The 27,557-nt window shown below is 34.6% G+C and overlaps 1 protein-coding gene across 3 annotated transcripts in view; it reads right to left on the bottom strand.

The window, feature by feature from the left end:
* LOC145276935 (exostosin-2-like) overlaps positions 1–27,557 on the bottom strand; it is a 140,394-nt gene that overhangs the window by 48,940 nt on the left and 63,897 nt on the right. For all 3 annotated transcript variants that reach the window (XM_080128425.1, XM_080128421.1, XM_080128424.1), the window contains exons 4-6: positions 27,276–27,468; positions 25,312–25,451; positions 8,189–8,411 (exon numbers count right to left, since the gene is read on the bottom strand). In XM_080128425.1, coding sequence (XP_079984551.1) covers positions 8,189–8,411; positions 25,312–25,451; positions 27,276–27,468 — 556 coding nt within the window. The remainder of the gene's footprint in view (positions 1–8,188; positions 8,412–25,311; positions 25,452–27,275; positions 27,469–27,557) is intronic.

A 27,557-nucleotide genomic window follows, 5' to 3' on the forward strand; every position in this document is an offset into this window, starting at 1 on the left:
TATATGAATGAATAAAAACAACACATGCGATACGTAGAGCAAAGAGTCATGAGTTACAGTGTTTTGTGCAAAGTTCAAATTGAAGGAAGATTTAAACGTTCCTTCTATTAAATACTAATCCTTATTAAACCCTGACTGTGCATTGAATGAATAGCTAGTTCACTGCATCTTATAACAATATTTTATACAAAATTTTAGTCAGATTGGCCCAGTAGTTTCCAAGAAAACTTCTAGAGTAAATGTGGTATTGTGGTGATTGCTCCTTATTAATCCTTATTAATTTCTAACTGTGCATCAAACAGATACTATAATACTTAGTTTATTGCATTTCATCATAACAAAGGTCCATACAAAATTTCAGCTTGATCGGCATAGTAGTTTCTGAGAAAAGCTGCAATGGACAGAGAATCAGTTAAACTAAAAGAAATATGATATAGATGACTTAATTGTTTGAACATAGTCTGTATACAAATAACTATCTACTTTAAAGATAGGAAAATAAAGTTGACGGGAGGATTGAAAGAATTTGGATTTATTGAAAGTTTAAAAAGTAAAAAATTACACAAACAAAAATTAATTTCAATTTCAAAAAAATATTTTATAAGCTGCATACTCTAATTGAAATCGAGTAGTAATACTTAATTGACTTAATTGTTTATAATTTGCTTAGAAATGAATTTATCTGCTTTAAATAATGACTTTTTTTCTTATAAAAGTATTAATAAAAGCAAAACGTGTTAGAACAGGGAAAGTAAAAGAAAACTGTGGTATTAATTATTTTTAGTATTTAAAAATATGGTACTCATGCAGAGAGTGATCCGTGCTGAAATAATAACATTATTTAAAAAGCCATTCTTAACATAGGGAGGGGAAAGTGTTTTGTAACCATTCTGTACTTTACCTTACAATTGAATAAAAAAACATAAAACTTTAATTAAACATGGAAATACGATTTAAAAAATAGCGCGGATCACTCTGCATTAGCACCAAAAATATTGATAAATAAATAAATAGTTTAACTGCAAAACCATGAAATAGAAACAGAAAGCGTGAAAAAAAAGAAAGAAAAAAAATCAATTCTAGAATAAATATTGCTGATAGCATTTGTTGGTTAAGAAAAAAAATCAATTCTAGAATAAATATTGCTGATAGCATTGGTTACTTTTTGAAATCTATACAAATAAAATAAATGGAGTGTATCAATTTACTCTGCCAGTGAATATGTAAGCATTAGTTGAAATTCAGAAGCTACAGATAAGCAGAAAAAAAAAGCATGAAAATATGGACGACCATGTTAAAAGTATCTGAAACACCACTATAGGAAAGAAATGGTAAATGTTGTTAGGCATTGATTAATTAATATGGATGAAATCACACAATGCAATAGAAATTTAAAAAATTCCAGAGAGTTCCAAATTTTTTCTACATCTTTTTCTATATGAATATAAATATAATATTTGCTTATTATCATGAATTAAATGAAAGAATTTATTTAAGTTTGTATTTGCTGTTGATAACAAAGATGCTATTCAGTTGAATTTGGATTTGTTGAAAAATATTCCAGAGTCAGATTAAGTATTTTCAGAAAGAAATTAGATTTATTTATTTTTTAATAGAAACGAATGGTAAAGACAAGAAAATAATAATTCAAAATGGAATATTGATATTATAAGGTGAGAAACTCTGAGAATTTAACTGCTTTCACTGCATTATATAAGTTAAAAGAAGAAAAAGAAACCCTAAAATTTCAGTTAGTCATATCTCATTATAAAAATAGGACATTTTCCAAAAAAGCAAACTGAGTAAAAGCTGTTGCTTGACTGAAATGCGGAAAAAAAACAAAAAAAAACAAAACAAACTACCTGTCACGCGATATCCTTTACCCAACTTGCTCATTTGAAAATTCCTTATTGGGTTGAAATAAATTTATAATGAAATTTTTGGCTGTTTTTTTTCTTTTAACTTTTATTCTTACTGTGCTGTGTATTGAGCTATCCTACTTTAGATTTCCTACAAAAATGACTCTACTGTTTATGGATACAACATGTATATGATTCAAACCAAATGTTTGAATGTATGGTTAAGTGGCAGTTTTAGTCATTTAGAAGCTTCACCGCTCACTCATTTTTCAACCAAATTTCAAACAATTATTACAAGTTATAGATCACCTTCTCAGCTATATTGTGGAAAAAAAAATAACAAATAAAAAAATTCATTTTTCGTTCAGTAAAACAAAAGTTATGATGAATTTACTAGTGTTTAAAATCGTAAAAAAACCTAAGGAGGTGAGCGACGTTTTTTATGACTGGTTTCCATAGCAACCACGTCGCTTCAGCAACTAATGTTGCTACTAATTCACCACTTTTGCGAAAAGAGAAGCAACAAATCAAACAGAGAAAATGAAAGAGATAATTGGGTGAATTTTATTAAAAGTAGGCGAGTGCCATACATTGTTATTACATATGCGTATATTATGCTTATGGGGGCAAAAAAAGAAGACTAAAATTGAGCAAAGAACAAGTGAATTTACTGGAAACCTGGAAAAATCAGATTACAATAGAAAAATGCAAGCATGAAAAGTAATATGGTTAAGCTTAAACATGGAAAAGTAGTAAAGGACTAGTTGTTAAAACTGGAAAAGAAAAGGACAAGATATTCAGTAAAAAGTATAATTTATAACTTAAAATATTACAGCATTAAGAATTTTTTTAAAAATTCAATTCATAACATTATATAATCATATACTTAATGCTGTCATTTTCTTTTCCAGTTTTAACAACTAGTCCTTTACTTTTTCATGCTCAAATTTTGATATTGTAATTTATATATATATATATATATATATATATATATATATATGTAATGATTTTATTCCTTCTTTTTTCTGGCAATGCTTTTTTACATGTCTATTGTGCTTGTCTGTAACATTCTTTTAAATTTTGGGGGCATTCAAGTCAGGTAGCCGATATCTTCAGACAGCTTTATCTGGTAGCACCAGGTAATTAGTTTGGAAGTGAATCCTATGCATAGAAATATAGAAACATATACATCTATATATATATATAAAAGCGAAAATGTATGTATGTATGTACGCTTTTCCTCGATGTCCACAAAAGGCTTCTTTCAGAGAAGCGCTCGCTCGGTTCACAACTTCTCAAAACTTTTTATATCATCTATAAATTGTAACATCTCACAGTTAACCACGGAGCTCGCCTGTCTATTTAATTTTATTGACTTTCAAACGTTAATTATTCGACATTTCCCGCATCGGCACGCGTTACATTCGGTTTTTGGTATATAAAAAAAAGCGAAACTCGACTCTAATCACTGGCCGAAAGCCAGTCGTCTCTAGAGAGCTAAGTAACGTTTGGTCAATGTCGACTTCGTCATATCAGACGGTAGCTTTCATTTTGAGACGAGACGCTCCCACTAATAAACAGGGAGCGGGTTTTTAAAAACAAACAAACCGATTTATTGACCTCATTAAAAACTGTCCCGCACAAAATGCTAACTGCTGAATAGCTATTGCCGTCACGTCAAACAAAAACGCGCACCTGTTTTTTTTTTTTCACACTTTACTATTTTCCAACTGCGCGTCGTCGAAGCTTCGTTTTTTTTTCACGGGCACCTGTTTTTTTCTTCACATTTCGGGTTTTTTTCACACACACCTACAAACACCCGGGCAATGCCGGGTACCCCTCGCTAGTAAGTACATAAAAATAAAGATGATTTGATCGTTATACCCTTTTCTGTGCAGACAGATTTCTTCTTCAGGAAGACAAAACTGGAAATCAAAAGGTACATGAATGACATCATTTATTTAAAACGATGATGATTAACCATCTTTTGCTTTGATCTGAACAGTTCTTAATAATAACCGTCATATTGCAGAAAGACAGAATAAGCTTACTAATCTGGGAAAGGAACAAAAAGGAAGGAGGAGGAGGGGTAATGAGTCAGACTTATCAATCTGATTCAGTCTCTTTTGACATGATGTAGATAGCAACTGATTATTTCACAGCAATTCTATTGACTCAAATCTAAAATTGCATCTTTTTTTTTTTTTTTCAGTTTCATCATTTCTTTTGTTATTTGTTTCCGATTAAGTTTCTTAAAATTTGTCTACAATTTACAACATTGTCAACTGGCGGTTTGTGTCCATAATTCCCCTATATTAAAAAACAAAAATAAAGAAAAATCTGTATGGTGTATGCAGCCGAGATGAAATGAAAATATCATATTCCAAAAATCATATAAATTGATCAAGTAATTTTATTTTTATGAGAAACAAAAGAGCATTCATCTTGTCTACCATTTTGAAAACCATCTAAAATAAAAAGTAAAAACAAAATAAAATACAAAGGATGATAACTTAATTCAAACTTCTGAAATTTATGTAGTAATGGCTATGAATTCCCATTAATCGTTTAAAAATGATTTTCTTTCTAAAAATAAAACTTTCTGATATATTTACGTGATTTTGGAACATGACACTTTATTTTCATCATGGCTACATACATCATACAGATTTTTCCTTGTTTTTGTTTTTATTCTGGACCAGAACCCAACTTCCTAAGTCAGCTAATTGCATAACAACAACTGATTATTAATTGAATGCATAAACCAACTGTGATTATCAAAATTTTGTGCATTAAAATACAGCAGCAGGCATGTAAATAGACAATGGCAAAAAGAAAAAAAAAAAGAAGCTGAAATCAAAACAAATTTCCTGACCTGGGATGTCATGACTCCCGTGTGTGTGTGTGTGTGTGTGTGTGTGTGTGTGTGTGCGTGCGTGTGCGTGTGTGTGTGTAGAGGGCAGCAAAAAAACAAAACAAAAAAAAAAAAAAACGAAAACAAAAAAAAAAAAAAACAAAGAAAGAAATTATTTTCCCCTAAACAACTCAAATCAGTTTCAACCAGTAAAGTCAAAATTAAGAAAAAGACTTTGAGTACATGTGGGGAGGTAGGAGACAGGAAGTCATTCTTTGATTAAAGTCATCTAAGCCCCCTGCCCCACCTTCATAATGAATTATTTGCAGTCTTAACCTTCAGAGCAAAATTAACATTTTTAGTTTTCAGAGAGAACTGTCATAAGAGAGAAAGAAAAAAAAGACAGAAAGAGAGAAAAAGAGGAAGATAAAAATAAAAAATAAAGTGAAATAAAACAAAATCCAGTCAAATAACGAAAAAAAAAAAACGACAAAAAAGCTAAATCAGCTAAAAAAAAAAAAAAAAAAAAGGCTAATTTTAAACAAAAGGTGGGAAACATCAATCTGAGGCTTTAAAGATCTAAGCGGAAATCCGCCTTTTTCAAAATTAAAAAAAAAAAAAAGAAAAAAAAAGCAGAATTCCGTTCAAAAGCAGACAACTCACATTCCTGAACAGATGCTGCTTTGATTTGTTTGTTTTACGGTAAATCAACACATTTTTTAGTTATCTAATCCCAAAGAAATATCTTTTGTAAACTATGTTTTTTTTATATTAATGAGTCATCACTTATGAAGTCCCAAGGGCTACTTGAGGATAAGAGTTAATGACGTTGTCAATTGGGTGATGAACAATACTATAAGACAATTCAAAACAATAGATGGAAAGGACAAAATTTGATTGCTTAAGAATTCTTGGATTGACAAATCTTTGCAAGATTAGATGTGTAGGTTAAAAATGGAATTTTTCACATAGGGTTAGAGTAAAGAGAAATTGAAACATTCCATTAGAAGTTAAAGAGTAGAATTAAAGTTATGTGTTCAGTATATTGTCACAGGCAAAAACCTGCCAGTGACACGTAACAGTTAAGCTAATAAAAGATTTCTCTTTTTTTCTGTACCACGAAGGAGAGTGATCATGTTTAAGACAGCTTCTCTTCACCCCTCCCCCTCCCCATGTGGGATTAATTGAGGGAATACTGACTGGATATTATGTATGTATATTGTAAAATTATTCCCCTTCCATCCAAAAAAACATTGCTAAACCTGAAATATTCTAATATTTAACCCCTCTCTGACCATGAAAAGATTGGACACAAGGTAGGAAGGTAAGGATTAAAAAGCCTGCACTCAAGAGAAAGAGCGTTCTAGCCTAAAAAAAAAAGAAAAAAAAAAAAAGATGGCTGAGCAGCCTCGTCACTATTCCTTAGTAGAGACACCTCAAGCAATTAGCAATAAACTAGCATTTTCTCAAAGAGAGAAGATAAAGCTTGGGTAGATAGACCTAGAACTACACAGAATCATACCACAGGAGCAAAAAGACCACCTAGATCAAATGGCCCAGATTCCGTTGAACTGATTGTCAAGTATGTATTGTCAACATAATATGAAAAACACCATCATGGGTGAGGTGAAGATGATTGTGTGCTGTCATTATCAACTTTTTTTACAACTATTGTTATTGAAACAAAGACAACTACAACAAAAAGAGAAAAACGAGAGCAACATCAATATGACACATACTACATGCCATTTACTCAACAGAACTTCTGTTGTTCATCTGATGAGATGTCCGGATAATCTGTTGGAGTCGAAGTATTCGTTCATTATAGTGTCACAACAATACGTTAAACTAAACTTTTAAATCTATATAAATAAAAGGCAAAATGTGTGTGTGTATGCATGTGTGTTCGCTTTTTGTGTATGTCCGCTTTTTTCGCCGTGATTCTCGCTCGGCTCGCTCCTTCTTAAAACTTTTTATATTGCGTCTAAATCATAACTATGCCTTAACAACAGGGGTCGCGTGTGTATTTAATTTGCCCGACTTTTTACCAGCTCACCACGTCTTCGAAAAGCAAATGATCTGGCTTGCAGCGCAAAACTAGGTCAGACATCACGCCACTTCCTCGCACCTGTTTATTTCGCTTTATAAACCTTCACTTAATGCGCTTATCAGTTCCTCTCCCCTCGTGGCCGAGATGGTTAGGTGTCTGGCTTTTTTTCCCTTTCGTTTCCACCTTCGCGTCAAGGCTTCGGGGTTCAATCCTACCTTCCTACTAAAACCTTTTTTTTTTCTTTTACCCGGCCAATGTTTTCTTTTTAACACACACACCTCCAAACACCAGGGCAACGCCGGGTACCCCCTGCTAGTTTATATATATATATATATATATATATATATATATAAACTTAATTATGGTAAAATAAAATAATGGTAAAACTTCAATTTTTATTGAAACACTTTCTCTAATGATGTTTTTTTTTTATTATCCAAAATTAATCAGAAAAAAAAGACAAAAAAAAATGATAAAAATATTTGCATTTTAAATGTGGTTTCGAAGGCATTTTATTTGTTTATTCAGGATTTTAAATTTCTTACTGATGCTTCCAAGAACTTTTGACAAATTTTATTACACTGTATCATCCATGCAACTAAGAAAGTGAATATAAAGAGATATTCTCCATTATACATTGTTTAATAACATCTGACCACCAATAATACTTCAATAATACAAGGCAAAGATATATCTAATCATGAAAATAAATTTAAAAAAAAAAAAAATGGTTATACTTTTCTTCTTTTTAACACTTTCTCTGATGATGGATATTTTACTATCCAAAATTAATAAGAGAAAAAAAAGACAAGACAAAAAAATCTAATGACTTTCAATAAAAATATTTGCATCTTAACGGGATTTCAAAGGAATTTTGCCCGTTTATTCAAAATTTCAAATTTTTAAAGATGCTTCCAAGAACTTTTACAAAATTTTATTCTTTAAGAAGACTGACCAAGCAGAAAGCCATGTAGACAGCCAGAATTTTATTGAAGCATTTTATTTATTTTAAATTAATCTTTGTAAATTTGTTTAAAAAACAAGGATTCCGATTACACCTTATATTAGCCGACGGAGATTCAAAACCATTGAAAATAAAAAGACAAAAGAATTATTAAAACATGGTTTGGTAAAGAATTTTAAAAATGTAATTTCATGTTAGGACCTATGTTATGACATGAGTCAATGGACAATTAGAAATTTGATAAAACAACAGGTATTCAAAAATATCCAAATTGGAATCAATGCAAAAGAATGCGTATGACGTAACACCATGGCACAAGTGATACAGTGAAATAGAAAAATAAAAATAAACTGAGACCATGTGGAATGACAGAGCTAGAGAGAAGACAAGATGAGTTCATGTTAAAGATGAGGTAAATCATGTCAGAAAAAAAAAAGCCAAAAAGGTAAATGAATACGCACCGATGGGGGTTCATTCCACTGTTCACTCTTACGGGCAGCATAAGGGAAAATTCTATCATTGATTATCTGCAGAGTGGTCAGGGTAATATCTTTGACGGATTTGAAGTAATTCTCCCAGTAAAACTGAACTTGACGCCTCATTTCATAAATACGTTCCATGGAAAACCCTTTGACTATGTTTAACACTTGACCAAGGTTCTCTTCTCGAACTACGAGAGCAGCTCTGTAAATTAAAAAAAAGAATATGTCATATAGTCAAAATTATCTATATATATAAAAGCGAAAATGTATGTATGTTTGTATGTTTGTGTGTCTGCTAAAAACTTTCGACAGACAACAAAAATTCACCAACTTTGTCTCATATGAAAGCCCCACCTTCCGGACGACAAATATCAAAAAATTGGCCCAAAGTGACCATCAGAAGTGTGTCAACTGATCGATTTTCTGCAGTGGGGGGGGGGGCCAAAAAGTGACATTTTAATGTTAAACATTACATATTTTTAAATCGATTTATAACTGCCCAAAAAAATACGGCCGCCAACTCTTCTACATAAAGTATACACGAGGACGTTTATTTTGGGTCAACTTGTATTTAAAACCTGCTGAGTCATGTCACGTGATCTTGACGTCAGCAACCTCTAATGGCGGTCTTAATTTACAATTTAAAAATGTTGTTATCGGTAAAAAATTAATTAAAGCTATACTATGAACTTCTTCGCTATGGCAACGTTACCAAAGTTATTACCACATTCAAAATAGGTAGATACGATAGTTAAACGAAAAATAAAGTAAAAAAAAAAGTTTAAAAAAAAATATGCTTACAAAAAATATTAACGATCGAAGTTTTTTTTAAAAATAAAAACAGCCAGACACCATTTTCCAGTCTTTAGAGTCAGGCAGACGAAGTGAGAGAGAGTGTGAGAGAAAGAGAGTGAGAGAGAGAGAGATGTCTAGACAGATTCGACAGGGGGGAGGGTCAACAACGCATGCGTCAGATGACGTCATGACCTGATTTACTTTAAATAGTTGATAAACCGAACAAACTTTATATACGCCGCTTTAGCGCAGGTAGTTAAGACCTTGGTTAATTATCTAAACATTTTGGGTTCGAATCGTGGTGTGAGATGTTTTTTTTTTTTTTCGATTTTTTAAATTTAAATATTGAACCCTGTATTATTAAAGCCATTTTTTACGTAACGTTCGTTCGTTTGCCTTACGTTATTTTTTTTGTTTTACCTCCCCCCCCGGCTTAATTAAAACGTTGTTTTCTTTTCTTACTTCGCATATAACAATGCTTACATCGTCATCGTCGTCGTTGTAACGCTCGACGACTTTCAAACATCTTTCACTTCTGGCTGGCCGATTTTATTTTCAAACTTCGCCTCAGGGGTTCGGCTTCGATCCTACCCCCCCCCCCCCCGCTTCTTTTTTATTTAACACCACACGCCCCTACAAACACCCGGGCAACGCCGGGTATCCCTCGCTAGTTTATATATATAAAAGCGAAAATGTATGTTTGTATGTATGTATGTGTGTTTGTGTGTTCGCTAAAAACTTTCGACAGACACAACAAAAATTCACAAACTCGGTATCATATTTAAGCTCCATCCTTCGCTTGAAAAATATCGAAAAATTGGCCAAAAATGCTCATTTTTTCACCCCGAAATTGACAATTTTCGACGGGGGGGGGGGGGGTGAACAAAAACGGTCCTCACGTGACGCAACCGATTCTACGCATGCGTCAGATGACGTCATGACCTAATTTACTTTAAATACTTGAAGAACTGACTAAATTTCATGTACGTCGTGTTAGCTCAGTTGGTTAATGCGTTGGTTTGTTATCTAAACGTTTTGGGTTTGAATCGTGGTGTGAGATGTCTTTTCTTTTTTTTTTCTTTTTTTAAATTTAAATATTGAACCAGTGTTATTTAAGCCATTTTTCACATAACGTTCGTTTTTCTGTTTTTTTTTTTTTTACTTCGCTTATCCACCCCGACCACACACCCGAAAACACCCGGGTACCCATCGATTTTTTAAATTTTAATATCGAAACAGGCTTATTTAAGCCATTTTTCACGTGTTTGTTTTTCTGTTTATTTTTGTTTTTTTGATTTTTACATTTAACATTGTTCGTTTGCCTTACGTTAGTTTTTTTTGTGTTTTTTTTCTCAATGTTTTGATTACCTCCTGCTTAAGTTTTAACGTTGTTTTCTTTTTTTACTTCGCTTATAACAAACAAACCTGGTCATTGACCTCATTTGCTGAATGTCGTCGTCGTAATGCTCGACGACTTCCGTGTGCGCACATGTCAATTTGGTTCTTACTTAAATAAATTCAAACATCTTTCAGTAACTCATTCTGGCTGGCCGATTTTATTTTCAAACTTCGCCTCAGGGCTTCGGGTTCAATCCTACCCCCCCCCAATCCCGGTTTCTTTTTTATTTAACACCACACACACACCTACAAACACCCGGGCAACACCGGGTACCCCCGCTAGTCTATATATATAAAAGCGAAAATGCTTGTATGTATGTATGTATGTATGTGTGTGTGTGTGTTTGTATGTCTGCCAAAAACTTTCGACAGACAGAACAAAAATTCACAAATTTTGTCTCATATTAAAGCCTGACCCTCTGGACGACAAATATCGAATTTTTGCCCCAAAAGGTTCACTCTACGTTAGTCAGCTGACTGTTTTTCTACAGGGGCGGGGGGGGGGGCGAAAAAGTGACATTTTAACGATATTTATATGTAATTTAATAAATGCTGAGTCATGTCACATGACCTTGACATCAGCAAGCTGTAATGGCGGTTTGTATATAAAAATATTGCATATAATTGTTATCGATAAAATCATACAAATTAAAATATTAACTTACACATTATGAAAACGTTACCAACGTTATTAGCAGGTTAAAAATAGTTAGATACGATAGTTAAACGAAAAATAACAAGCCAAAAATGTGAAGTAAAAAAAAAAAGCTTAAAAAATATTAACGATCGATGTTTTTACAAAAAAACAAAGCTAAACGCCATTTTCTTTTTAGTAACACTATTTCTCTTTAGAGTAAGGAAGACGAAGAGAGAGAGAGAGACAGAGACAGAGAGAGAGAGAGAGAGACAGAGACAGAGACAGAGAGAGAGAGAGAGAGAGAGAGAGAGATGTCTAAACAGGAAACGAGATTCGTTTTACTATGTTTTAAAATGTAAACAATGCATCTAAATCTAAAACATTACATATACGAAATGTAAGTGAATGGATTTGGTCACATCCCAGGCATAAATCCTCCTTATTTTCGAGTAACGTTTGTTTCTCTACAGCTTGAGATCCCAGGTATAACCTCCACCTAATTTTCTTAGTGGGAGGGGGGGGGCAAAAGATGAGACTGCTTGAATTCTAAGAACAGATACTACACTTTGATCTTAGCCAAAAAACCAAGTAACCGTCTTATACAGCTTAATTTTCTACCAAGCATTATCTTCTATTATAAAAAGATGCATAATTTATATTTATCGATTACTAAATTGAGACAAGATGTCATATTCCAAAAATCACATCTGAATGAAAAACATTATTATTTAGAACGCCATCCTTATTTTCGAGTTACGTTAGCTTGACATGCAAAGCATGACCCCCTCCTTATTTTCTTAGTGGGGGTGGGGGGGGACGAAAGATGAAACCGCTTGAATTCTAAGAACAGATATTACACTTTGATCTTAGCCAAAAGACCAAGTAAAAAAAAAATACATATTATATATTTATCGTATATTACATTCAGACAAGATGTCATATTCCAAACATCACACATCGCTAAACTGCTGATTCCAAATTCTGAAATAAAACCATTATTATTCAGAAAGCCATTCTTAGTAATGAGGAGGTTATGTTTTTATATAATCTTCAGTTAAAGAGGACGGGTTTTAAGGAATTCATATAAAAGTATTATGTACTAGCAGATTATCCGACATAGGTTGAAATGCATTGAATGTTTCCTAGCAGAATACCCAGCGTTGCCTGGGATCGGATAAGATTGGTTGATATATGTACTAGCTTAATACCCGGCGTCGCACAGGACTGTATTACATAGCTGGATATATGTACTAGCAGAATACTAGGCGTAGCCTGGGATTGAATAAAATTGGTGTATATGTACTAGCAGAATACCCAGTGTCGCCCAGGATTGTATGACATAGTACTAGCATGACATATGTACTAGCAGATTACCCGGCATGGATAAAATCCATGGTATTTTTCCTAGCAGAACACTTGGCGTCGCCTGGGATTGGAAAAAATTAGTTGATATATGTACTAGCCAAATACCCAGCGTCACCCTGGATTGGATTACATATGGGGATATATGTACAAGTAAAATACCAGGCATAGCCTGGGATTGGATGAAGTAGGTGTATATGTACGAGCAGAACAGCCAGCGTTGCCTGGGATTGTATGACATAGGTGGATATGTACTATCAGAATACCCAGCGTCGCCTGGGATTGTATGACATAGGTGAAGTATAGGCCTGATTCAACAATATTGAAGGTGCTTGTGTAGTATAGGTCCGATTTGAAAAATTTTGAAGGTGTTTGTGCAGTATAGGTTCGATTTGATAATTTTGAAGGTGCCAAAGTTAAGCAACATTGTCTTGGTCATTATTACATTATTATAGGTCGGATTTGAAAAATTTTGAAAGTGCTTGTGTAATATAGGTCTGATTTGACAATTTTCGAGGTGCTTGTGCAGTATAGGTCCTATCTGAAAATTTCGAAGGTGCATGTGCAGTATAGGTCCGATTTGACAATTTTGAAGGTGCTTGTGCAGTATATGTCCGATTTGACAATTTTGAAGGTTCTTGTGCAGTATATGTCCGATTTGACAATTTTGAAGGTTCTTGTGCAGTATAGGTCCGATTTGAAAAATTTTAAGGTGCTTATGCAATATAGGTCGGATTTGGAAAATTTTAATGTGCTTGTGCAGTATAGGACCGATTTGAAAAATTTTAATGTGCTTGTGTAGTATAGATCAAATTTGAAAAAAATTGAAGGTAATTGTGCAGTACGGGTCTGGTTTTTAAATTTTTTCAGGTGCTTGTGCAGTATAGGTCCGATTTGAAAATTTTTGAGGTGCTTGTGCAGTATAGGTCCGATTTGAAAATTTTTATGGTGCTTCTGCAGTATGGGTCCATTTGAAACATTTTAAGGTGCTTGTGCAGTATAGATCGGATTTGTAAAATTTTGAAGGTGCTTGTGCAGTATAGATCTGATTTGACAATTTTGAAGGTGCTTGTGCAGTATAGGTCCGAATCGACAATTTTTAAAAGTGCTTGTGCAGCATAGGTCTGATTTGATATTGTGAAGTGCTTGTGTAATATAAGTCCGACTCAACAATTTTGAAAGTGCTTGTGCAGTATAGGTCCGATTTGACAATTGTGAAGGTGCTTGTGCAGTATGGCTCTGACTTGACAATTTTGAAGCTCCTTCTGCACTACAGGTCCATTTTGAAATTGGGTTACTACGTGGGAATACCAAATCCTTTATGTAGATCACCAAAGTTAAGCAACATTGTCTTGGTTACTATCAGATGGGTGACTACTTGAGAATACCAAATGCTTTATGTAGTCCACCAAAGTTAAGCAACATTGTCTTGGTCATTATTACAGATGGGTGAGTACTTGGGAATATAAAATAATTTATGTATATCACTAAAGTTAAGCAACATGGAGTCTGGTTATTATCAGATGGGTGACTATTTCGGAATAGCAAATGCTTTACAAAGATCATCAAAGTTAAGCAACATGAAGTCTGATCATTATCAGATAGGTGACTACTTGGGAATAACAAATGCTTTATATAGATCAGCAAAGTTGAGCAAAATACAGTCTGGTCATTATCAGATGGGTGACTACTTGGGATGGCAAAATGTTTTATGTAGATCACCAAAGTTAAGCAACATTGTCTTGGTCATTATAACATATGTGACTATTTGGAAATACCAAATTCTTTGTATAGATGACTAAAGTTAAGCAACATGGAGTCTGGCCATTATCAGATGGGTGACTACTTGGGAATACCAAATAATTTGTATAGATCACCAAAGTTAAGCAACATTGTCGTGGTCATTTTAAGATTTGTGAATACTTGGGAATGCCAAATGCTTTATGTAGATCACCAAAGTTAAGCTACATTGTCTTGGTCATTATCAGATTGGTGACTACTGTGGAATACAAAATGCTTTATGTAGATCACCAAAGTTAAGCAACATGGAGTCTGGTCATTATTAGATGGGTGACTACTTGGGAATACCAAAGTTAAGCAACAATGTCTTGGTCATTATCGGATGGGTGACTACTTGGGAGTACCAAATGCTTTATGTAGATCACCAAAGTTAAGCAACATTGTCTTTGTCATTATCAGATTGGTGACTACTTGGGAATACCAAATGCTTTATGTAGATCACCAAGTCAAGCAACATTGTCTTGGTCATATATATACTAGCGGAATACGCAGCATCACTTGGATTATATGAGGGTGGTAGAAAATTTGTACTGGAAATGGCTTAAACAATTTTCAATCTTAAAATTACTTTATTTCTGAACTAAACCAGACCTTTTATTTTTAAGCGAAACTGGAATTGGACAGACTATTTCCCTAAATGAGTTCGTAATTAAAGGATACTCTAACCTAACTTCCAAATCTGACCCCCAAGATCGCCATGGGCATGGAATATGTGCCTATATAAAAGATGGCTTTCTATGTGGTAGGGACATCTCCAGAGAAGATCCTAACTTACCCTACATGTGCTTCCGAGTAGCACTAGCTCACACTACGGCATTTATATTTACTCTCTATCACCCCCATAACAGCGGAGTTACTATCTTTAAAAGCATATCTGAGAAAATTGACCAAGTTCTATCAGCATATCCTTCAGCTAACATTCATGTACGTGGAGACTTCAATGTTCACAATGTGGAATGGTTGACCCACTCAAACAAGACCGATGATGAGGGGAGATTCTGTCATGATTTCTCCATTGCTTATGACCTCACTCAGATTGTTCACGAACCCACCCGTGTGCCCGACAATGACGGCCAGTATGCAAGTCTCCTAGACCTTTTTCTCACAACTTGCCCTGAACTATGTTCAGTTTCCGTTCTGTCTCCTCTTGGATCTTCTGACCACTCAGTTGTATCAATTAAGATAAAAATGAAATGTAATAAGTCCTCAGACGTACCTCTCCATCGTACAGTATATCGATACACTATGGCTGACTGGGATAGTTTCCGTACATTTATATCGGATCTTCCTCTGCGTTCCATGTTTAAAAAGGATGTGTCGTCTATAGTATCAGACCTGACAGAATGGTTAATTGTAGGTATAGACCGTTTCATACCCTCGAAAAAGTTCCAGCAAAAACCTAACAGCCAGCCATGGTTTTCTCCAGAATGTGCTGCTGCTATTGTGCACAGAAATCACTTTTTCCACTGCTTCCAACGTAATAGATGTATGGGAACTAAAGACGCTTTCAGGACTGCCAGCAACCATTGTAAGAAAGTAATAAAGAACGCAAGAGAGTTGTATGCTCAGTCCGTCAAGTCCAAAGTAGCTGAGCAGCGGCTTGGTTCCCACCAGTTTTGGCAAATTGCAAACAGAATCCTGAACAGAAGCGTGTGCTCTATCCCAACTATCATCAATGGACCTGAGTTAATCTCGTCAGCATCAGACAAAGCCAAACTCTTTGCCAACAACTTTACAGCCAATTCTACCCTTTGCGACCAAGGCCGTCAACTCCCAATATTTCCTCCTGTATCAGAAAACACACTATGTGATATACAAATATCTGTATGTGATGTTGCCAAGCTAATAAAAAACCTTGATTCCAGTAAAGCAACTGGCCCTGCCGGTATTCCAATTATAGTACTCAAAAAACTTCAACCAGAACTAGCACCCATACTTACAAAACTGTTTAAAGATTGTCTTAAGGAGAATTGCTTCCCATCACCCTGGAAAATCTCATCAGTATGCCCTGTATTTAAGAATTCAGGTGATCGTTCATCCCCCTTTCAGTACAGGCCAATAAGTCTCCTGTGCATCATGAGTAAGTTGCTGGAATCTGTGTTAAATAGAGAAGTAATCAACCATCTCAGCAAAAATAACCTTCTTAGTGACACACAATATGGTTTCTGTTCTGCTAGATCTACAGCAGATGTGCTTACAGTTATATCTCATAGGATTAGCGAATCTCTCGACAGAGGCAACCTTTCTAGGGCAATTGCTCTTAGACATATCAAAGGCCTTTGATAGGGTATGGCATAAAGGTTTACTTCACAAGATCTCCAGCTATGGTATAGCTGGAAATGTCTTCTCAATTATTAAATCATTTCTCCCTGATAGGTTCATAAGAGTAGTAGTTGATGGGCAAAAATCAGAAGCTCACAGTATAAATGCTGGAGTCCCTCAGGGGTCCATCCTGGGCCCAACTCTTTTCCTGATCTACATTAATGATCTTCCAAATCACATCCTTACATCATTCGTTGACATTTTTGCTGACGACACTACCATTTATGGTAGCACATCTAAGACAGTAAACAACCAAGTTCTCTCTGATTCTCTCTCCTCTGATCTTGATCACGTTGTACAATGGGGAAAGGAGTGGCTGGTTACTTTTAATGCATCTAAAACCAAGCTTCTATCTTTACATCATCAACGTTCTGATCCCCATCTGACATCAATTAAAATGAATGGCTCTCGTCTTGGGGAGGCCTCAAGTTTTGACAGGCTTCTGGGCTTGACCTTTACTCCTGATCTTAAATGGAATACGTACATCAAATCTGTTGCCAAGGCCGCTGGAAAAATGATCAGATCCTTCTATTGATCCAGTAGATATCTCACTGCTGATGCAATTCTCTATCTATATAAGAGCCAGATACGTCCAAGGATGGAATACTGTTGCCACATATGGGCAGGAGCTGCTAGAAAAGACTTGTCCTGCCTTGATAGGGTTCAAAATAGACTTCGTGGCCTGGTGGGAGATGTCCTTTTCTCTTCGTTGCAACCTCTATCTCACAGAAGAGATGTTGCGAGTTTGTCTCTGCTTTATCGTTATTTTCATGGAAAGTGTTCGACTGAGCTTCAATCTATGGTCCCCCCCCCCTCGCCAAACTTTCACAAGAAACACTAGACTAGCTGAAAACATTATCAATAATTTTCCCCACTCTTTATCTGTGCCTAAACCTAAACAGTTTCCATGATCAAAGCTTCTTTCTTAGAACTGCACGCCTGTGGAATTGTCTTCCGTTTTCCTGCTTTCCAGCTGTCTATAATATGGTTGTCTTCGAGTCCAACGTGAACAAGTTTCTGATGAGCCGTTCCACTTAAGTTAACAAATTTACCCAACTTCCATTACTATCGATTACTATATTGTCCTTTCGACTACACTCTTTAACCCTTATCCTTGAGTGGCCTATCGGCCTTGATAAGTGGTGACGCCTATGCAAAAAAAAAAAAAAAAAAGTTGATTCTGGATATGGCTGAAACAGTTTATCTCAAAATTAGATAAATTCATATATATTGTTGGTTTTCTATGAAAGATTACTAGGCCAATTTCTGTAAATATTTTTTTAATCTTTAATGTAATGTTATCATCCGGGAATTATGTGATGGTTGTAGTGGGGGGGAGGGTAGAAAGAAGAATGATTATGTTAATTTTAAACAAGTTCTTGAGTTCTCTTTTGGGGTTGTTTTGGAGAGAGTAATGTCCGTTTTGGGGTTACAAAGCAATGTCCCACAATGTCATATTCCAAAAATATAGAATATCTGTGGAATCATATTCCAGAAAAGACATAATTTCTCTTACTATTATGTTGTTGGTATGTGGGAGGGAATAACTACATTAATATTGAAATTCGTGGTAAAGTAAAAGTTGCCCAATCACAATCCGTGTCAATGCATTTCTTTACTTACTAGGAAAACCTGCTCAGTTATGTTCCAGAAATGATATCATTTCACTTAAAAATATGGCATCGGTAGTCGGGAGAAATAGAACACAGTAATATGGAATTTTGTAGTGAAGCAAGGGTTGCCTTATCACTAAACTTGACACATTTGTGTATTTGTTTGTAAAACCTACTGAGTAATCTTCAGAAAATGAAGTATTTTTCAAAAAAAATTTGGTGTCGGTAGTGGGGAATTAAAATGAAACACAGTAATGTAAAATTTGATAATGAAGCAAGGGTTGTCTAATCACTAACTGTGTCAATGTATTTATGCATTAATTTGAAAATCCTACTGAGACATTGTTTAAAAATGTCATAATTTTTCTTACAATTTTAGTGCCGATAGTGACGAAGGAAAAAAACCAGTAATGTTGAAATTTATGATGAAACAATGGTTGCCTAATTCTTAACCAAGATGATGTATTTATGTACTAATTTGGAAAGTCTAATGATCTACTTTCGAAAAATTGTTTCAGTTTTCTTAAAATTATGGTAGCCTTGGTGGTAAGAGAAATTATTTAACATGTTGTAGAATACCTGTCGATAGTATGTGAAATTGTTCCATGTATTTATTTTAATTACCCGTTCGAGGGCAGGTAAAATTATTTTAAGTATGTGTTGTATATTACCCATCCTCGCAAAGGAAACATTATTTCATATATATGGTATAAATTACTTATCCTAGAACAAGTACAATTATTTGATACGTGTAATACTCGTCCTAGGGTAGGTAAAATATCCTTTTGCTCGAAAAAGCTAATGATACATAGACATTAAAAATTCCTCTATCCGAAGAATAAGAAATATGTTCAAAATCAGCTTCAATTTTCTCATTGTTTATACGGTCTCGAGCAATGCCGGGTAGTCCCGCTAGTCAAAAATAAAATAAACATATAGATTGATCAAAGTTAAAGGTGACCTGAAGAATACCCTTTTTGTTGGGTATCACACTTAGATGTAGGGGAGGATCCTACTCCTTTCCTTGGATTACTACATTAACCCTTGGTCTGTACTTTATACGAAAGTTGTTCCAAAAGTAATGCATTAACTTTAAAAAAAAGAAAGTTGAAGTGCTACAAAGAAGAAAGTAGTGACATTAAAACGAACCTTTTGTACGCCAGAATTTATTTTTCTACATAGTCAGCACAATTCTCAATACACTTTTGCCAGTGATGGGGCAGTAGCTGTGCATGGGCATCCAGAGCGCACTTTGTAGCTTACATCTTTATCACCACTCTGACAGACCCATCTCCTAATCGTGCTAACATCAGCTGCATCAACTATTTAAATGTTCAACAGGTGCCAGTGAACATTGATCAATTCAATTTTTTCTTTGCCTCTGACATATGTACGAGAGAGGAGTTGCTTTCTTGGAGTCTTACACATCAATATCTGCAGAGAGATGAAACTTTCAGGTCACAAGTTATAATACAATTTGCAATCCCCTCTGATTCATTCGGGAGGAATAAAAAATAGGAGGCATTACTTTTGGAATGCCCCTCGTAATACTGAATGTTTAGCAAGAGGACATCAAGTACTATTTTTCTAAATCTTTGATATGACTTGATTGAGGATTGAACCCTGGTCTGTAGACCCATCAGTGAACATGTTAATCATTATGTAAAATGATGGAGAGAAACGTTATATTTTACAAACAAATCAATTAAGCATTGACAAGATAGGCGACATTCAAATTCAAACAATGAACGATTAACATCAGTTTCTTCTAAAATATGATTGTCATTTAATATTTTCATTTTTTGTCTTATTGTCTCATGCTGAGGTTAAATAGAGTTTGCCCGTCAGAATGACGATGACCATCTGATCATCCTAGAAATGATAGATAACACACACTGGGAGTTTGTTTAAAGTGATGCTGGTTTGTACAGACCCAACCTCATTCTCACTCATCCCAACCAGTCTGATCCAGTGGCAGGATAGGATCAAGACAGCTGGAAGCCAGGTGGGATGCAGGAGATGCCGGAAGTATTGACATCCTCCTATATACAGCATTTGGTATTGCCATCTGGTACTGATAGGCTCAATGTTGCTTAATTTTGATGATTAACAGGAATTGGTGCATCAACGTGATTATGCCACTTAGTTTAGACTTTTCATGAATGATCTTCAACTTTTCCTGTCCATTGCCATTTTGGTTGTGCTGTCCACCAGGAACAGGTTATCATTAACTGTGTCCCTCCATATCTAATCACATGGATTTGAGCTATCGATATAAATGTGGGACACACTTTGGAGCCTTTCTGGATACCTAATGAAGGATGACATGGCCGTATAAGTTGAGGCATCATTGTGCAACATATTTTCTCATCGAGACCTGTATAGTGAGACTGCCTATTATCTTTATCCGGTGTGCTACAGCTAGGATATTGTTTAATGAAATTCCTTTTGGGACATGACTGAAGAAAAAAATAAAAACTGCCCTGTATAGAGATTGAACTCTCAACTCTCAATTAATGAGATTTTGGTATTTAACATACACACCCTTTCCTTATTTTCCACCTTCCATCACTTCTAGTTTAATTTGCCCTTCATGTGTTACCTGTTACTTCATGTTCAGTAGTGATTCGACAAACTGATGGAAAGACATGCATACACACGCACACAAGTTGTCATTACAGTTACTGATTTTTAAATCAGAGACATTTCATGTCAAATGAACAAGGGTCAGATAATGACCAACACCGATTGTCAAAAATAGGTCACCGGTCAACAGTTTTTTCTTATCTGACATCTATACAGAAAAATACATAAATTATATCTTATATCTAAGTATTTTAAAATCTGTACGATGTATATTTGGTGTATCTGACTATCTACCCGGGGATGCAATTGAAAACAAAGCCCTATAAAAACTTCTCAAAATACAATGTTGTATTTGAGAGTTTTAGAGATTATATAGCGGAGTCAGAGTTCACTTTGACTTCCATAAATAACAAAGACTTTATTTTATTTATAACTTGAAAAGTATAAAAAACTAGACCAAAAACATTATACTATAGGGCTTGGGGCTAGGAGCAGAAGTACACATAGGGGCTCTCATTCCTTATAATTTTGGTTGTTTGTTTTTACAGCATATCAACCCTTTTCTCATTATTTAATCCAGAATCCAGTCATTTTGGAAAAAGTTTTTATGCTTTAAGTTTTTTTTATATATTCAAATATTTATTCATGGATTTGGTTGGTTGGTTGGTTGTTTTTGTTTTACAGCATATCAACCTTTTTCAGGTTATTTAATGCCGAATCTAATTATTTTGAGGAACGATTTTTAATGGAGTATATTTTTTTTAAGTCAGATTCTATTTAACCCATAGTTAGGACCCTAACAGGTACTACCACTCCGGGTCAGAGTGGACCTGGGAGCAATGGCAATTAAAGGGTGGCTTCACACTCCCCAAAGCCTGCAAGGTGGGGCCTCACCATCGGATATAGTTTTAGGTCATATCCAGGACCCTTTATTCATGGAGTTTGGCTTGGTTTGATTGTTTTGTTTTATGGCCTATCAGCCATTCTTGGTCTACTTAATGCAAAGTCCGGTTATTTTAAAAATGTTTTTATGCTTTAAATTCAAACTAGCGGGGGGGGGGGGGGTTGTGGCATTGCCTGGGTGTGTGGAGGTGTAGTAAGGACCCCGGGGAGGGGGAGGAGAATGGCAGTAGCGGGGGCGGGGATCAAAACAGGACGTTTGGATAAAGAGAGGTGCTAAAAAAAAAAAAATTTAAAAAGTGATAGTAGGCAGGCAGGTTCGAACCCATAATGCAAAGAAAGAAAAAAAAAAAATGTAATGTCTTAGCTGATGTCTCCATCGCGCAACCGGAAGTCAAGAGCGTTGAAATTAAATGTAGTCAATCTAACGGTGACGATGACTTGCTAAAATGTTGGCAAAAAAAGTGACCCCTCCTTGTACAAAACTGCTCAGCTGAGGGTGAAGGAATGAATGTTTTTGGCCAACTCTTTGATATTTGTCGTCCGAAGGATCGAGCTTGAAAACGACCCCGATCTCATGAGGATCCGTTGCGTGTGGAAAGTTTTTGTGAGACATACAAAAACACACACACAGAATTTTACCTTTTATATATTAGATATTTATTTATGATGTTTGTTTTGTTATTTTGTAGAGGAAAATTGATGGGTATTTATTTTGTCAACTTTGAAGAACATGACTGAGCTTTGCAAAGGGAAGGAAAAAAAACAACAACATCAATGTTTGGTGCATTTTAGGTCAGGAAGTCATTATCTTCAGCCTGATTTGGTGCTACCAGATCATCCCTTCCAAAACAATGCAAAGGGCACCTGCAAACAGTATATAAATGAGATTTGTGGGTGCAAAATCCAAAATATTTTTGGCGAAGGTCATAGAGTTTAATCTTCAGAACCTCTTGACAGATGTAAAACAGGCAATTTGTATCATGAAAATTTACTAGTACTAAATTTATATACTATGAAAAAAATTATAGTTTAAGAATTTGTCTATATACAAATAGAAACATGTGATTGGTTGACAAGAAAGGAACAGGTAGAGTACATATTACTAAGTAAATTTTTATGATATCAATACCAAAGTTTGAATCACACATAAGTTTTTAAGCAGGATATGTGTTTTATAAATTTAAAGAAATTAACAAAGAACATTGCATAAATATTCTTTTTTGTAAAACTAATAACCATTCTTTTTTATAATCTGCCAAGTGTATGGAGTATTGTTGTCATATTTGGGCTGGTGCATCTGCTACTAGTCTCTCGCTCCTAGACAAGGTTCCAAAGAGAGTCACCAACCTGATAGGTCCTGAATTGTCATCTAAGCTTCAGCCTCTGTCCCATCAACAAGATGTTGCTTCCCTCTGCCTGTTCTACAAGTATTTTAATGGTGAATGCTCCGATGAACTGCAAGCACTTGTACCCCCTCAACGTAAATACCCCCGACAAACCCGACAAGCAGCTAAATCCTACCCCTTCACAGTAGAGATCCCTAGATGTAAGAGATCCTTCTACTCCAGTAGTTTCTTCCTCAGAACCGTTAGACTTTGGAATTTCCTTCTGGGTCCCTGCTTCACCAACTGTACTGACATGCAGAAGTTCAAGTGTAACGTGAACCGATATCTTGCTGCCCAACTCCCTACATAGTACCCCTGTAGCTTATGTCCTTGATAGTAACCCCCTACATCAAAGTGGCAATGTGCCTTGTTTGGGGTGAAAATGTAATAAAAAAACAAAAGAAGCAACAAAAAAAACAAAAAACAACAACAACAAACAAAACAAAGCAAAAGGTATTCGGCATTAGGTCAATACAAATTATTTGGTTCTTCTTTGCTATTGTTGAAACATTAAATATCAAGTGAAACCAATGGTATCTACATGTCACAGTAATGAACATATCCAAAAATTATTAAAAATGATAAAGTAGAAAATTAATTATTAATGAAAATAATTTTCGAAGACAATTAGTGAAAACCGAGTTTTGCAAAAAAAGAATGTGGAGAGTTCTAATTATAAAAAAAAAGGGAGGTAAATATTTTCTAAAAATGAAAATCTTTGGCCAATTTGGCAAAGCGTAATTTTCACTAATTATCGTCAAAAACTGTTTTCATTAATAATTTATTTTCTACTTTATCGTTTTTAATAATTTTTGGATACTAAGTAGTATATTTAAAAATACAAATATTTTCCTTCATACCAACTATAAAGCGATATAATCTAGGTAAAGATGGAAATTAACATGCCCAAAACTATAAGTATAAACTATAAGTATAAACTAGTTAAAAAGAAAAAAAAAATCTTGGTCATGGTGTGGTATACTTGACTATTTTACATCAATTGCATGGTTGAATCAGAAACATTTGAAACCATGCATGTATCTGTTCATTGACCGAAACTGTTTTTTGCTATACATGTTTATCCACCTTGTTGCGAAGTAGTACAGAAATCAAAGCCGTCAGACATACTTTTCAAATAATTTGAGAACACTGTTCGAAAAGATAGGTTTATTGAGTCACACTGTACAATCATGTTTCCATCATTCGCCAATTACACCGCATTATGTCTGTAATTATCGGGAGAGAGTGAGAAAAGGAGCAAAAGAGATAGAGAGATAAAGAGCAAAAGACAGAAAAAGAGTACGTTTGTTAAGTTTTATAGATTACAAGTTTGTTGATCTAGTTTAACAGGTACGCTCTCTTAGTCGTTTCTTCAAAAACTAACAGAGATTTTGTACCCAGAATTCTCTGTACTTTATATATGACATCATATCCACTGACTGGCATTATCATTTTCAGTTCTCACAAACTGATGTATCATAATCTGACCGATCCTTTTCTTGACCATTTATCTTCCAGCACTTCTTTCCTGTCTCCTGAACTACAATAAGGCTTCCTTCAGTCTTGACAGACTATAGATACTCACTGTAAGGGTGCCTGCACGTGAAATTTGTGCGCCAAGAGTTTCGCAGTCTCCAACCACACCTCTCCCAAGTCGACATTGTTGCATACCAATGACAAGTGAAGGTACAGGACGACTGGAAACAATGCCGAGATGAGCAGAGAGCACACACAGCGCCTAGAATTCCCAAATGGTCACCCATCTGGTACTGGCCAGGCTCAACGTTGCTTAGCTTTGGTGATCTGGCAAGAAGTGGTGTGTCAACGTGATTATGCCTAAACTAACCACCAAGAAATGCAATCGCCAAACTTATCTAATATCTTTTTTTTTTTTTTTTTTTTTTACACGGTGGTCACCACTTATCAAGGCCCGGAAGCCACTCAGGGATAAGGGTTATTGTAAGTACAGTACGTTAGTGTGGAGATTTGATGAAGTGTTTACTTAAGGGGGCGGTTCATTAGGAATTTGTTAATGTTGGACTTGAAGACATCCAAGTTGTAGTCAGGTGAGAAGCAGGCAGACGGAACAGAGTTCCACAGGCGTGCAGTTCTAAGAAAGAAGCTTTGTTCATGGAATCCACGTCTTGATTTAGGCACAGATAAAGATGATAGTCCGATGAGAGTCCATTCAGCAGGAGATGATTCATTTATAACATGTTTATTTTTTATTTCATTGAAAGGTTCAAACTTCGAAACAAATTCATAAAATAACAAAACAATGATGATGAGAAACAAAGTTACCTTTTCCAATCGAGCACTTCTGAAAATGGCAACACATATCCATCAGCTACAACGACAGGAATGCAACCAGCTTGCAAGGCATCACTAAAAGCCGTTTGTCCTAAACGGGCTCGACGAATTACCAAACAAAATGTGGCATTCTGAAATATTTAGAGAAATAAAAAACAGATAAAAACATAAAAACCTTCTACAGAATTAAACAAACCTAGTGGGCCTGTAGAAATTTCATGGTTAGTCAAAGAAAATAAATTTTCATTTCATTCTTTTTATCTATTTATATGCAATGATATACCAAACTTATTAGTCATATGTATCGCTATGTGGGCTTGTAATTGTCAGTTCATTGACATGTTGTAAGTTGTAGGCTCAATGAGTAGTGGTGTCTTTCTATTTTGTTCTTATACAAGCCATATATCATAGTTGTAAAAAAGATATAGCAGCAGAAGTCCTTTTTCCCTTGGCTCTGTTATTAAGCTAAAGGACAATAAAAGGGCAAGTTTTTTCTTAACACAAAAAATGAATATACCTAGATTACCCCCTCCACCCCGGCCCCCACAAAAAAAAAAAAAATTCTTTTTTAGGTTAGTTGAATTACTTTACCACTTTCTTCTCTCCATTTCAAAGATGAAATAAATATCATACTTATAGTCGAAAATCAGTGACTATTAGTACAAAGAGACAACACCTTGAAAATGAGAATGAAAAAAAAAAAAATTTTAAGAGTTTTGAGGAGAGAATGATACTAAAAAATTGGAAATTAAAAATTATTGAACTGAAGGGGTTAAAGTAATTCAAGTGACCAAAAAGAAAAAAATAAAATAAAACTACACTAGAATCCCGGGATACGGTGGCCCTAGGATACGTTTTTTCAGGTTATGATATGGAATAACATGTTTTTCCAGCCCCTGGTTACAGTACTTGTCTTGCTTTGCGGTGTTATTTATAATGGTTTTAGATTATATATGTGTTTATATATTTACTTTGTGTGTGTGCATGTATATATATATATACATACATACATATGTCTTTCATTGATTTATTAATAAATATAGAAAATTTCATAAAGATTTGATAATTCTCTGAATTCTAATGGATTTTTTTATTTTCAATGCAGGAATGTTCATCTTTTTGTTAAAACCAACTTGTATTCACTTTCATTGCCCATTGCTTCCATATGCTCCATTTGGATGCCTTCAAGCAGTTACTACATGACAAGAAAGAAACTGTCTGGAAAAACAATACAACATGGAGTTAAGGAACTCATTATAAGAGCACACAGAGAAATATATGCCTCATGGTGTAATCAGTAAATTTCCTTCGAAGCAAATATAAATATAAACTCCAATAAATCAATTTTTTTCTGCTGCAAAATTTTGTTAAATGAAAATAAAGTAATGTAACTTCTGCTTAACTTGTCTGATTCATCAATTTATATAAGCATGCAACTGGCACATAGCTTTGATATAAGCATTTTATGCATGGAAAAAAGTAAAGTTGGTGCAAGTCTATAACTCCCCACCTCACCCCATTAAAAAAATAAAAAAATAGTATATATATCTGTGACAGAAATAAAATATCATATACCAAAAATCACATAAATTGACCAAGTAGTTTTATTTAAAAATAAAAAATAAATAAAATTTTATTATTAAATGATGATCAATAATCTCTTGACACTATTTAGCAGGACAAGGGAGATAATTCCAAAAAATTCAGACTTTTGCAAGATTTTAGAAAACTATTCTTAACATGGAGAGGGGGGCATTGGAAAAGCTCAAATTCGCTTAAAAACGACCTTTTTTATAAAAATAAAACTAATTTTCATGATCTTTTCTTTACAATATTTTTTTCTCATCACAAGTATGTATATCATACAGGTTTTTTTTATTTTTGTTTTTTCTTGGTGGTAGTAGGGAATCATGAACTAGCAGTAAAAAATCTTAAACAACATAATTACAGATTACCTGTAGTATATGAGGATATTCATATACAACTGACTCCCGGCATCTTTGAGAAAAATTCCACGGTTTTTCATCATTTGGACATCGATCAAGTAATAAAAGCCGCCCATCCCCACGCGCTAAATGATTTAATTCTTCTCTGTACTCCCGGTGTAATCCAGGTTGAGCAGAGATTAAAAGCCAACGTCTGGTTTCTCTAGAAGAAAAAAATAAAGTAGAGTAATAATAAAAAGAGTAGAAATTTTTTTTTTTTTTTTTAAATCTCTTCTGATAGCTTAGCATGCA

The sequence above is a fragment of the Euprymna scolopes genome, chromosome 5, assembly GCF_053919585.1.
Source record: "Euprymna scolopes isolate OS-2025 chromosome 5, ASM5391958v1, whole genome shotgun sequence".
Taxonomy (NCBI): Eukaryota; Metazoa; Mollusca; class Cephalopoda; order Sepiida; family Sepiolidae; genus Euprymna; species Euprymna scolopes.